The sequence below is a fragment of the Erpetoichthys calabaricus genome, chromosome 18 (assembly GCF_900747795.2).
Source record: "Erpetoichthys calabaricus chromosome 18, fErpCal1.3, whole genome shotgun sequence".
Lineage (NCBI taxonomy): Eukaryota > Metazoa > Chordata > Cladistia > Polypteriformes > Polypteridae > Erpetoichthys > Erpetoichthys calabaricus.
In genome coordinates, this window is record NC_041411.2 from 18,825,254 (window position 1) to 18,839,847 (window position 14,594).

The 14,594-nt window shown below is 36.4% G+C and overlaps 1 protein-coding gene across 1 annotated transcript; it reads left to right on the forward strand.

The window, feature by feature from the left end:
• Positions 1–289: 289 nt before the first annotated feature.
• ufd1l (ubiquitin recognition factor in ER associated degradation 1) lies at positions 290–14,051 on the forward strand. The gene is made up of 12 exons (XM_028824344.2): positions 290–468; positions 3,326–3,458; positions 3,910–3,942; positions 4,579–4,700; positions 5,898–6,028; positions 6,351–6,423; positions 8,809–8,877; positions 8,966–9,034; positions 9,169–9,219; positions 9,599–9,687; positions 11,462–11,543; positions 13,537–14,051. The coding sequence occupies exons 1-12, from the start codon at positions 466–468 to the stop codon at positions 13,609–13,611; spliced, it is 930 nt and encodes a 309-aa protein (XP_028680177.1). The 5' UTR covers positions 290–465; the 3' UTR covers positions 13,612–14,051.
• Positions 14,052–14,594: the final 543 nt, after the last annotated feature.

The window sequence follows — 14,594 nt, forward strand, 5'->3', positions numbered from 1 at the left end:
CTAGGAATAACAACAGTGATACAAGCCGCAAAAGCACAATACTCGTCATATTGCACAATTATGTAAATAGTACTATTATGTGTTTATTCTAGATTCGATGTATTCTACTGGCTCAAAAGTATAAAAATAAAACGTTAGTTTCTTTCAAATGGCGTCATCGATACGTCATTTGACAGTCTAATTTAGGCCACGGCGACTTTGTATATGGCACTCGTCCATTCTGATATTTGATTGGTTACTTTTCCTATATCCTCACCCACAAATTTTTACCTCTCTTCTTATTTGCTGCGGTTGTGTTAGGGGTTGTGCTTGTCGAACCATTGATTGCACTGTTGTGTTTCCTTTTCAGTCTTCCACTACGTAGTGAGGAAGCGGTGTTTTGTTAATAAACGATTGGAGTCAAGTCACTGCCGTGTTCGCAACGCTTTTCTTCATTTTCAACAAAAAAGAGGAAGAGTTTCTAACATGGTAAGCGGTTTGGTGCTGGGTTGGGAAACGACAGTTAAGGTCCGTCCGCACACTCAAAGATGCACCGTCACGGTCCCGACGAGCGTCACGGGGGACTTTAGCGGTACCGCTACACTTTCGGCATGTTTTACCTGCTACGTTTTTTACTTTGGAAAGCACTCGTATGAACCTGCGTTAATACCGTACTACTGTATACGTTGTTAACTGAGTTTTCAGTTTTAATGTGCTTTCACATTACATAACTAATAACATGACAACACAACTGCAAAACAGTCTTGCTGTAAAAATTGTCATTTTGTAACGTCACAAACACACCGGTATGGTTTGTCGGTAGGGGCAAATACAAATGAGAGTGATTATAAAATGATACGACATTGGTATGTGGATCAGTAGTTGATGCCAGGTCCGCTTAATAGTGTAAACGGATTAAAGATAAATGGTTATCTAAAATTACTGTACATAGCATGACAATTCAGATAGTGACAGATAACAACGCTTTTACTGCTACTAGGCAACTTTATGGGAGTGAATAGATATACTTAAGCTAGTAATAAGAACGTTTCCTGCTCCTGCTTGTTTGTGCCCTAATGTGGCATTTTATTTTCTTGAGTTTAATTTCGCGCTCAGATTAGCTCAGAGGACTGAACTGTGTATGTTTGATCGCCTTTAATTATTTTACTTAGTGTGGTTTAGGACAAAATCCAGCTAGACGAGGGGATAAGGGAAAAATATTTATACAAATCAAAGTAATCGGGGAAACATTTTCCCGTAAAGAAAGAGCCACAGTTTTGACAATATGATGGTCCTGGATTTGAGTGTTGTGACTTTATCCCGAGGGTGAAGCATGTGTAGGGAGATCATAGTAAAGCATTCCTTGGGCAATGTCAAAAGATATGGAGGAACACTTTGCCTAATGGTCACTCACTACCGTAAAGTGTATATAAGTGCCCATGTTACTCCTGCCATTATACCACTGGAAGGTTCTCTAAGACAGGCGGATGAAAAAACCGCATGAAGAGAACTCTGTCAATCTCGCACTGCTCCTCCGTCCCTTTCTGTGTTGCAGGTAATCCTTGGGTTGCTACTCTGAGCTACCATGCTATCTGTGAGTACAGGATGGAAGAAGTAGTGTAGAGGTAAAAGACGTTATTGTCTGTAAGAAAATCAAGACAAGGTGCGTTATGCTCGGTGCCTTAGAGCCATTTTATGTGGCCTTAAAAGTAAGAAAGTTCTTCTGAGAAAAATGAACAGGTCAGCCTATATATAACCTGGCACATATTCAAGGACTACCTGTGGTCCATGGACCACACTTTGAGAAGCACTGTCCGAGGGGGAGGATGAGTTAAGGTTTGCAAATAGAATGCTTCAGTGTGAGGGTTTCATGCACTGTTGGGTTTAGCAATGTAGGGAAGCACCATAGTGGCTCCCAGTAGCAGTACATATTAAGTTCAGATCTTTGATGCTTCCTGACATAGTAGTGCATCAGCACCTGCATATATGGAGACACTGGTGAGGTTGTATGGTCTACTCAGGTCTGGTGATGTCACCTCTGCCTGTCATCAAATCTCAGCCCAGGCTCATTTCATATGTAGCTCCTCCTAGCTGACTGAACAAGCTACCCACCTCCATTTAAAATTCTGACTCCCTCGATGTGTTTAAGAAGTGTTTGAAGACTCTCTTGTTTGGAGACTTCCTGTCTAACTGAAATTGACTGTTAGGTTTTGTGACCAAAAAAGTGTAACAGTTTAGCATTTTGTTCTGAACCCTTCACTTGTAATGGTCAATTTTGTAACCTTGTCCTGTAAAACTTGTTCCCAAACTGTTCCCTCAACCAATGTTTACTCGATGATGTTCACCTGTTTTGTAAGTTGCTTTAGGTAAAAGTGTCTGCTAAGCAAATAAATGTATGTAAATGGTTTTGGGGGAGATAAACATTTGAGATTTATAGGAAAAAAGCAAGCTATTGAAATATGAGACCCAGTGTACCTAGTCCCAAAATGGTAGACTCTTGTTGCCAATTGAGTATAGTAGTGGTAGTAGCTGAAGTACTGTCACATGTACAGGCACTTTCTAACCAATATATAACACAACACCCCCCCCCCCCCCCCCCCCTGGTGATTTGTGAAACAAAAATGTTACTCTGTTTAGACAAATTAGCTTACCTGGCATGCTCTTTACCCTGTTTCCATAGCACTTCTTTAGTGATTCCCCCAGTTTCTGAAACTGGTAACACTGAAAAAACGTGATCATAGGCTTGGGAACAAAAGAAGTTATTGAATAGACAACCAGAATTGTGTCCCTCAGAAACACCAGGGACCCTTGGGGAAGTTTTATATTTGTGCCCCTGTAATTAAAGCTACTGGTCAGTCACTGCAGTTCTGATTTCAGGGTTTAGCCTTAATTGATCTTGGGAGGCAGTTATAAAGCCACTGCTGGCCAGAACATTTTAAATCTAGAGTTGTGAAAGTGATTGGCATGAAGTCTTCAATATAAGAGAAAGAACCACCAGCCAATTCAAAGTATTAGTCCTGTGCATGTATTGTGGTTTTTTTTTTCCTTCTTTATTGTTTTGGATGTGAGTATATGCCGGAGGGTGTTCCTTATTACATGACCCTGGCATTTACGTGTAGTTTGTGAAAAAAAAATAAAAGTCTTGATCTGTATCCAACTGGAATTTGAATATACCAAAGATGTAGAATATTAAAAATGTATGAAGTATTTAATACTATAATCAAAAGGTAGAAGAGTGAATTTGTGTAAGTTCCTAAATTCCATTATGGTTGATGATGTGTGTTTATAATTGCTTTTTCCCCACTATATTCATTTTTGTTTTACCAAATTCTTCCCTGTTCTACAGTTTTCCTTTAATATGTTTGACCACCCCCTTCCAAGGGCATTCCAGAGTCGTTTCTCCACCCAGTACCGCTGCTATTCAGTGTCTATGTTAGCAGGCCCTAATGACCGTTCTGATGTGGAAAAGGGAGGCAAAAGTAAGAAGTAATCCTCATTCTTGCACCTTAATGTCTCTCTGTTTCAGAATGACTTGTTCTTAAGTAACCAGGGTGAAAAAGTTAATGAAATGTTGGACTATAGAATACAAAGTTCCATGTTCACTGTGTCCATTTGTGATCTTGAGGAGTCACATAGAAAGTCAGTACTATAACTGTAAATTACACATTTGATGTTTGGAAGTCACTCTGGATAAAACAGCATCTAAATAAGTATTTCTTAAAATTAAGTGTAAAAGCAGTGATTCAGTGTCATCATTTTCCTTATTCACAAAATATTTTAAAAAGTGACTTTTTTTTGTATTGTTTCATATGTAAACATTTTCTTTATCAGTTATTTTTACTGCTTGACAATTGGTTTGCAATAAAGAAAATGTTAATTACTGACAATTTAGTGTAACATTTGCTGATCATCTTCATTTTTTACTTTCAGTTATAATGCCTCCAAGTGCTCTAGATCAGCTCAGTAAGTATTTAAAATCTTTCATTAAGTGCTAATATATTTAAATATTCAATTAATGATTTAAACCAAAGCCTATTTGATTACTCTGATTATGCTGTTTTAGACCATGTATCAGAGTTAAAATGGCTTTATTGACAATACAGATGTTTTATGGAATTTGCTGTAAATTGATTTTTTCCTTTGTTTTAGTTTGACCAACATAATTGGCTTGAACTATTAACTTTTTTTGTAAGTGGTTGTAATATAATGGTTCTCTCTTTTAGTATACTTGTTTTAGAACTAGAGTGCACATCACACGTTGCTGAAGAAAACAAGAAAAAAATTGAATAATTTTAAATAGTGAGGAAAAGAGCAGTTAATGTTTGTTTTCATCCACAGTAATAAAAATCCTATGGAGTCTTATGCATGTAGGTTAAAACCATAGTTACTAAGGTAAAAAGAAGCCATCGTACAGCACTTGCCATTTTGATGCTCAGTTAGCATTATTACAAGAAATAATTTTTTTTACAATAAAACACCCTGAATAGCATCTTGAAATGTGTGATTCCAGGTGTTTTTTGAAAGGTATTAAGGTATCTGAAGTTAATTTAATACGTTCTAAATGCTGCTGCTGCTGCTAAACATTTGTCTCTTCCTCAGGTCGACTTAACATTACATATCCAATGCTATTTAAATTGACCAATAAAAATTCAGACCGGATGACACACTGTGGTGTTTTGGAATTTGTGGCAGATGAGGGAATATGCTACCTTCCCCACTGGGTGAGTCCGGCACATCTTGTTGTGTTTTTTTTTTTTTTAATTTAAAAAAAAAAAAAAAACATCTCTACAATTTTAGTGTGTTAAAAATGAAATGAATGCATTACAGTGAGGATGATGCTGGTTCTGGGTTCAGTTGGTTTGAAATATAACATTCCATTTGTTTAATCTGATCACAACTGTTTTGCTTTGTTTATTTTCCTGAAAAAAAAAATAGTGGTCAATAGCTTATATCTTGATAGTCCCTTCTTACAATTTGGCCACATTAAAATTACAACTTTACAGTTCTCATCTTGAAGAACCCAACTAACTGACGACATTCATGTTAAGATTTTGTTTTATTTTAATTGGGCCTATTTAATTATGGTGACACGTTTTTGTTCACTGTTAAACAAGTAAAATGGTCAACAATAAGATTTACAGCTTAAAATATATAAAAAATGTTTCACACACAGGATTAAAATGCATCCATCCCTCCCTTTTACAAATCTGTTTTTCCAGAGCAGGCTCATGAGGAATCTGGAAGCTAACCCAGCAGGCATCGGGTGCAAGGAAGGAACAGTCCCTGCCCAATGCACCACAGGGTGAAGACACACACACACACATTATATATAATATAATATAATTATAATTCAGCATTGCCAATTGACATGAAAACCCAATGCAGTGGATATCAGGGACTTGAACCTCTGTCTCCTTTTTGCAAGACAGCACCACTACTACATCATGGTTCTGCCCACAATAATTAAAAATATAACTAGTATACTATTTTGTTATTTTCTAGTTGGTGTAGAAAGTTGTCCTCAATTGGATTTGCTCTATATCTGACTAAAATGAGAGCAGTGATTTTGGAGGTATTCACACACAATTCAATATAGTAAAGACCTATGTGAATAGAGTAGTACTCTGAAACTATGACAGAAATCTGTGGAAGTCTTCTTATAAAACAAGTGTATTGTTATCCAAAATAATCAAAATGAAAACTGGAATATGGCGTATGCTTAAATGCCTTGTTGACATCAAAACCAGAATGGTTGAATGGCTGGCTGACATGTTAAAAATGAGGTTGTCTCCTGTTGGGTTTAACATGCTGGTGTCTTCTAGAAGGTAGTAGAGCACTGCTTTTACTTTGAACACTGATTAGTTTGGAACATTTTAAATATGGCAAATCTTTTTTTCTTCTTTTTTTTTCTTCTTCAGATGATGCAGAATTTGCTTTTAGAAGAAGGTGGTCTTGTTCAGGTTGAAAGTGTGAACCTTATGGTTGCAACTTACTCCAAATTCCAGCCACAGAGTCCGGATTTCCTTGATATAACTAATCCCAAAGCAGTGTATCCTTCATGTAATAAAAACCTTGCAGTAACAATTTAAGCTGTGTGAAAAACATTTAAAAGTATAAATAGTTAAGCTAGTATTCTTTGTTAATGAAGATAAATGTTGTTCATTATGATAGTAGTCAGAATTTTGAAACTGTGAAAAAACAATTGCTTGGCTATTTTGCATACTGAAATTTTAAAGGGAATGGTCTTGCTGCTCACAAAATTAAATGAAGTGATTCTTGGTTCAAGTGTGCAAGTAAAACATCTTTTTCTTTCATTGGGATAGTTGACAGTTACCATACATGCTAGGTTTTCCTTTAACTGTGATTTACAGGTTAGAAAATGCTTTAAGGAATTTTGCATGTTTGACAACAGGAGATGTAATTGCAATCAACTACAATGAAAAAGTAAGACATTTCACCTTTAAATGTGTTCGTATTCAAATTGTATTAATTTCTTCTTTGTTTCTTATTTTTACTATAGAGTGAAAAATAGGCCATTTCTCAGTGGAACATAATTTTAAAATGGATAAATTACCTTTGACCATGCAATTTATTTTATTTAAAAAAAATATATTTGAATGTGCTCTCCACTTGCATTTTTGAAATTATTAAAACAAATCACAATGTATAGAATAAATGTGGAAATAGTTAAAAATGTGCAGTAGCATTAATGGTTGTTATAACTTGCATACTGATGACTTTCTTACTTGTGGTTTTGTATTATTTTATTGCATGACAGTATCTTAGCCAGGTGACTTAATATGATACAGTAGATCCCATTGCTGAGGAGGAGAAGGTGCCGGTCCGAGCCCTTTTGGAATCCAGGGTGGGTTTGCGGTTTGATTTGGGGATTGGGTGGAGCCCTTGTGTGTCCATGGCAGGTAATCCGTGTTAGATTTTCATGAATTTGGGGGTATAGGTCCCCTTCAGTGTACATACTGCAGAATTTACAGGGTGCACACCCCATAGCCTTCATAAAAGATGCTCCTTGGGTGACGCTGCCCAAACAGTATTAGATTTATGGGGATGGTGTTTATGGAGCACGCACCCATTCAGTGATATAATATCTGCCCCTCTGTGTACATAACGTGAATGTAACAGAGTGTGTGCCCCACAACTTTTATAAACTGTGCCCCTAACTGATTGACTAGCTCTGGCTGTAATTATTTTGAATTTGTTGGTGTGGGTGGCTGCCCATGATGCCCAAACCTAACTCCACCACAGTGTTTGATGATAGTGACTTTGGCCTGTTTGACTGAGCTTTCTTTTGCACCCTGCTGAACTACAAGGAGTCTGTTTTGTGTAGTTTAAAAATGTGTGGGTTCATCTGACATTAACATTTTTTTCCCCACAGTTGAGCAATAACTGCATGGCAATTTGCCTTTTTACAGACAATTTAAACACTCATTAATTCCAGCTGTAAACATTGATAAATACACCAGACTCATTTGTGCAAAAATAAGGGGTAGTGACATGTTGATATGTGCAAAAGCAGAACGTATACAGCTATGTTATTATAAAAGTGTAATTTTATTGAAGAGGCAAATAAAGTTTATTCAGTATTTAAGTTTATGTGCACTTGTTTTGTGAAGGTCATTTACAAGAACAGTTTATTTTCACATATAGGTGGAAACCTCTAGTTTGTTACATTACTACCCCATTCACCTTCCATGTAGTGAATTAGTTCAGCTCACTCATGAAGAGCTGCCTTTCTAAATTAATCGCTGATATCCAAAAGGTTATTTCCTTTGTGCAAAAGTAATAAACCAGTTTGGAAAAGGGTGAAGGAAAGAAAAATGAGCACAAGAAGAGAGGCATCGACAGGTCGAAGCAACGTGCTGAACACAGTGACTGACTACCAGTACTATTTGCACTTAATGCAGGAAGATTCTCTGATGCAACAGCAGTTTTTCTGAGCAAAGCACTTCGGCAACAATAAAACCACACACCACTTATTAGCGAAGTGTTTTCAAAGAAAATTTATGAAGTATACCAACAACCATTTGAATTGTAAAAGGTATTGATTAAATAATAATAAAATACTGAAGAGTGTACATATAACAGTTTCAGACCCATTTAATCCAAATCAGTATCGCAGAGAGCCGTAGCTAGACTCGTAACTCAAACTGATACAATTTAGAACATTTTTGATATTACACTTTTGTAGTGGCTGTTAACCTCGCCTAGAATACATGAAGAAAAACCTACTCAAATACCAAGTACTAGTACGTTTCATGCAGAGAGTGACAAGAAGCAGGATTTGAGCACAAAACACGAGATCTGCATGGTACCACGTGCAACAACTGAACCAGCATGACACTCTAAATAGTATTGAATATGCCAAACTGCAAATGCATCATTATGATTATGCAAAATTTACATGTTGGATTTTAGCTTAAATTTCTGTTATTAATAGTTAAGCTGATTAAGCATATTAGAAATATTAATTAGTAAATGTTCTATATTGCTGTTAATATTTTTATTGGTGTTATGTGAACTCCTTGTGGATTATATGTTTAGAGAGGATTTATATTCCTCTCTATTCCAAAGCCTTATTTGTACTCCTCTTAAACACTATTATTGATTTACTGTGCCATACTGAAATTCCTTTCGCCATCTGTCTCTGTAATACATCAGTTCTGATTTTTGAATTCAACCAAAATGACATTAAGTCTGGGTACATTTTGAGACGGTTGTGCTGTATATAACTAGAGTAGATTTATTTGGTGTGTTTTTGTTTTTCTAAAATTGTTTTTTTTTTTTTGTTCCCCCTGCCCCCATTTCTACCAGATATATGAACTTCGAGTGATGGAGACCAAACCTGACAAGGCTGTTTCCATTATCGAGTGTGACATGAATGTAACTATCTTTGCTGACAAGTTTGCTTTATTCCTGACTGACTGGTATTGATACGGTATGTTAATATTCTTGTAACTTCTCTTGACAGGTGGATTTTGACGCACCATTGGGATATAAAGAACCAGAGAGAAAACAACAGCAACATGAGGAATCCCCAGTGAGATTTTATTTATTTATTTATTTATTTATTCATTCATGTAGTCTTTCTTCAGGTGCTGCCAAGAACCTGCATTATAGCCTGCAGTGTATAAGAATATCTGTCTAGCTAAACTGTGTTTGTTTCCCAATAAGGAAGAGGAGGCAGATCACAGCAGCTATGCAGACATGGATGTGGGATTCAGAGTAAGTGTTTCTGCTAGGACATGTCAGGCACCTTGGTGTTTTTACTAGCTGTGTTGTGAAATATATCTTGACTTACCTTAGCTTGGTTAAAGTTTTGGTATGTCAACATTGTTTCACATATTTTCTAGGGAAACTTGTGCTAAAATGGTAAATATATAAAAAGCAGTCTTATAGTTAATATATGAGCCTCCAAATTCTTTTTGATGGTTTGTGAGAAATTTGTATGCACTGTTTTTGATTAATATTCATATGATAATTAGTATTGTCTTCATTTTTGCTATGCATACCCTAATGAGGGGCAATGTATAAAGCTAATAGTGCTATAAACTTTTTAAAAGGTTTGTGAAATAATTGCTATTATTATTGTGTTCCTTTACAGGCATTCACAGGCTCAGGAAATCGACTTGATGGAAAGAAAAAAGGAATTGAACCCAGTCCAGCACCACTAGATCCCAGTGATATAAAAAGGTTTAATAATTTTACATTCAGTTTATTGGATATAATACATTAAAAAATAGCAACAGATGTTGTTTTTTTTTTGTGAGAGATGAGCAAGCACTGCTTGTCTACTCAGTGAGCATGTTTTGCCTTGTCTTAATTGTAGCCTACCATTTCAAAACAACTCTTTACTGCTTGGCTCATAAAACATGACAAGTTGCCAAATGAAAGGAAACTGTTCACTAGATAATAACTTTATTGAACTATACTCCATTTGTAATTTTGTTTTAGATTCTCAATACCCTTTGTATGTAAAAAGTGTTTCCTGGCTTTTGTCTGTAGTACTAGGGTGTTGTACCGTGTTAGCCATTATGAATGTAGAGAAAAGCCAAGCAAAATGACACCTTTTATTGGCTAACTAGAAAGATTACAATATGCAAGCTTTCGAGGCAACTCAGGCCTCTTCTTCAGGCAAGATGTAATACAGAAACTGAAGTTTCCTATGTTTATATACACACTTGTTGTCACCTACAACCCACATCTTGAAACACTTCGAAAAATTATAAAAGAACTTCAGCCAATACTAAACAATGACCAAACACTGAAAAATGTATTTCCTGAACCTCCCCTCCTGGCATACAGACAACCACCAAACCTTCAACAATTAATTGTCCGAGGCTCCCTAAGTGAACCAACAGAAAATGGCACATCTCCATGCCTACAGAAAAGATGCAAAACATGTGCCCACATCTATGATACAGACCGTATAGTTATACCACACTGCCGACTCGAACATCACATCAAGGGATCATTTTCCTGCAGATCATCTAATGTAGTCTACCTAATTTTCTGCATGAAATGTCCTGACACTGCACTCTATGTGGGAGAAACTGGACAAACACTCCGCCAGAGAATGAACTTACACAGGTTCCACATTAAACATGGCAACACAGATGTTCCTGTGGTGGCCCACTTCAACAGCCATGGACACTGTGAGAAGGACTTTAAGGTCACAGTGCTTATGGGCAACTTCAAAACACAGCAAGAGAGAAAAGAATGGGAAGTTAAACTCATGCTAAAATTTAATACTTTAGAACATGGCTTGAATAAAGACAAGAGTTTTATGGCCAGATATGAGGATTGTTTACATCTCTCAGAATGACAGACAACCTGTCTACAGACCCACATTGTTTTGAAAAACTCATTACAAACTTCAAAAGACTTTGTTGGACAGTTATCTTATCCAGAGATCTTGACAATACATTGTTCTTTTCTCTCTTGCTAAATTAACCCTAGCCTGAATGAATCTATTAATTTTTTACATACAAAATCTCTCATTCTAAATATTTACCAATGTTGTTTCTTGTCCTAGAGTGTGTATATAAACATAGGAAACTTCAGTTTCTGTATTACATCTTGCCTGAAGAAGGGGCCTGAGTTGCCTCGAAAGCTTGCATATTGTAATCTTTCTAGTTAGCCAATAAAAGGTGTCATTTTGCTTGGCTTTTCTCTACTGGCTTTTGTCTTAAATGCACTTCCCTTTAATTTCTACCAGTGAATTCCACTGGATCATCTTTATTAGTGCCTCTGAGAATCTCGGAGACCTGCATTGAGGTTCCAACTAGCTTTCTCTTCTCAAGATTGAAAGGTTTAAGTCCCTTAGCCAGAATTGGTTATGTGCCTGTTCTTCTCTACACATCTTCATCACTTCAAGCTTTTTGTAAATAATCATAATTACTTAGCCAAAGACTGTATTGCAGCATTTCTGACTTTTCTTTCTCTTCATTTTCTCCTTACCTGAAAGAGGCATTCCTAATTATGAATTCAAAATTGGGAAAATCACTTTCATCAGGAATTCACGGCCTCAACCTAAGAAATTGGAAGATGTAAGTAGATATTGTTTTGAATGAAGACATAGTCTCATTTCATACTACAGTATTCATACTGGAAAGCCGTAAACTTGTCTTTACCTATACCTTTTCATCATTATCATGTAGTGTACAGTATGAAAGACAGTTAAAAAGGTTACACTTCTCAAGTTAAAACGAATGACAAAGACGAGAGTAACAATTGATGCAAGCATTTTATATTTTGGCGAGTTTTTATTTAGTATTCTCTTGAAGTAAATTACACAGGGCTTTTATAATTATTAATTAAGCAGCAGTTCCATTACCAGGCCCTAATATAGGTTCTATTTTTTGGTCTAGACCTACCATTTAGTGTCTATCTGTGCAGTGCAGTGACTTCTTTATGTGCATCCCACTTGACTTGAAAGTCGCAGTTGTAGCACCTATGTAGACAAACGTATCATTTTCTTCTGCCGATGGAGTATATATCTTAGTAGGTGTTTGGCTTGGAATGTTGAGAGTATGATGGGGAAAACTGAATGAAATTGTGGAAGTATTGAACAGAGGAAGGCTAGATGCGTGCTGTGTACGGATGATGAGCTGGAAAGGTATGGGCAAAAGAATGCTTATATGGGAATGGTGGAAGTTTGACCAGCAGTGGAGGAGTGAGGACAGTACTGGAGTTGATGTGTTTGTGTCTAAAAGTGAGCAAATAAAGTAGTAGAGGTGACGAGGGAAAATGTGGATGTTGTGGTGAACATTGTTCATGGTAAGTAATTGATGAATATAGTCTCAACATAGGTGCCACAGATTGGCAGAAGTGATTAAGAGAAAGATGAGTTTTGGTACATGGATGAAGGTGACATCGGTGGTGCTTCAGGGCCTGCGAGAGACTCCATAGGAGCTCTAACTTCAGCACTAGGAATATTTAGAATGAGAGGACTCTTGAACTTCATGCTGTGAGAGAAAATGGTTGTGTGCAACAATAAGGTTTAAGAGGGATGAAAACAAGTTGGTGACATAAATTAGGTGGTATAAAGTATTTATTAATAAGGAAAGTTGACTGAGACATGGTGACAAATATGAAGGTGATCCCAGGAGAGAGGTTTTTATATCACAGCATCCCTTGGTTGTAGGAGATCCTTTAATCCATAAAGTAAGGTGAAGAAGTATACACTGAGCCTGAGGGCCTGAAAGTTAAGAGTGTCAAAAGTAAATGTACTGAAGCATTGCTAACAAGTGCAAAATTAAGTTTCAGAACCAAGTGACAAACAATTACACAAGAAAACCTGGTGAAATGATGAGGTAGATACAGCAATTGAGGAAAATAGAAGTTTAAGAAAGAAAACAAAGACAGAAGATGACAGGGCAATTTATAAAGAAGCAAAGCTAATTCCAGAAAAGCAGGTTAAGGGACTCAGTAAGCTTAGAGAAAGGAGTTTGGAATGAGGGTGGACAAGGAAAAAGCAGATGACAAAAGAAACAGGATGTACTTGGTGTGAATTAACTTTAAAAATGCTTTTGAGTCTGTTATGATTTTTGTTAATGGGATTAAGGATTCCAGGTAGAACTATAAGGAGAAATTGATGACTTAGGAGAATGAACAAGATCATGATATTAATTGTGAGGAAAAAGAGCTGCAATTTTTCAACAGAGGAAGTCGCAAAAGCACCGAGAGAGATGAGAATAGGCATGCTGAAATTCCCAAGCCAGCACCATCAGGTGGAATAAAGGAACCAACCAAGGACTGCATACCCATCCAATGCAGAATACACAAACACTCTCTCAATCACATTGAGACTCGTATAGGGTCAATTTAGAATTGCCAGTCAACTTAACCTGTGTGTGCCTTAAGCATATTGGAGACAATAGAGAAGACCCCTACAAAGGCAGGATAAAGACTAGGAGAGGTTTTCAGCTTCACAGTCTGAAACTGTGAAATAACAGTGCTATTCACTGTGCAACCTGAGTCTTGCTTGTGCCAATGTTCCTCCTTAAATTGAATCGTAATTTATTTTGTCTTGCTTTACAGGAGGATGCAGTAAGCCGATTTATAGCCTTTTCAGGTGAAGGCCAGTCGCTACGAAAGAAAGGAAGAAAGCCCTAAATGAACCAGGGCCAAACTACTCTAAACAGAATGGCTTGAGTTATTGTACATCATGTCAAAGCCTACAGATGGTTTAAAAACCAAAGCGTATCAACTTCTGTACAAAGAGAGTACATTTCTTCTTTTGATGGCTGTTTCTGTAGTAAAAATGAGAGCTGGAGTTGCTCTTTTTGTACCTGGCCTTATTTTGAAATGAACTGACTTGAGGGGCTATTTCAGAGGACTTTGTTTAGGAATAATTCTGTGATCTTTTTTTATAATTGAATTATTCTGTAGTTTAAGGAAAATAGATCACAAAATGTCAAACAACGTGTTTTTCTTGATACTAAAGTGGTAAGTACAGTATTTTTCAAGCCTAAGTTATTTGTTTTAGTTATGCTTTATATTCATTTGCTACGTGTAGTTCTCTAAAGTAAAGCATTTTTATAAACTTAAAAAAATTGCCTTTGTTTTGAAATGGGTTTCACGTGGCACCAGTGCAAAAATGAAAGCAAAATACTTTGCAAATACATCCATTTTTCATGCCAAGAGCATTATTGAGTATTTATTTGTATGTTGAGATTGCACATATATATTGTTAAAAGAAAAAAAGAAAAAAAAAGTGTTTCCATCTCGTTTAAGTAAGAAAAGAAAACGCAGAACATTTTTGTGAGCTTTTTTTTTTTTTTTTCAACTGTTGATAGGTTTCCACTATTTTAAAGAAAAACTCTCCACACTGTTGCACTCCATTCGTGACAACCTCTCAGTCCTAGATACTGAATCCTTTTACACACTGAAAAACATTGTCCTTACTTGATTTCTTATTATTATATCCTCGGCAAGAGTAACTTGACAAAAATGAAGAGAACTGCTAGTAATTTATACTAAAGGTACCTGATTTGGTGTTCATTGAAAGGTTTTTGTTGAGCTGATTTCTTTTGCAATTTAAACTTCTATATGCTTAGTGGATTTGTATTGCGTAAAATTGCTGTGGAAAAGGTTTA

Coding starts and splice junctions, on each gene's coding strand:
- ufd1l (XM_028824344.2), top strand. Junction 4,701..5,897: donor TATGCTACCTTCCCCACTGG/GTGAGTCCGGCA, acceptor TTTCTTCTTCAG/ATGATGCAGAATTTGCTTTT. Junction 11,544..13,536: donor AACCTAAGAAATTGGAAGAT/GTAAGTAGATAT, acceptor CTTGCTTTACAG/GAGGATGCAGTAAGCCGATT.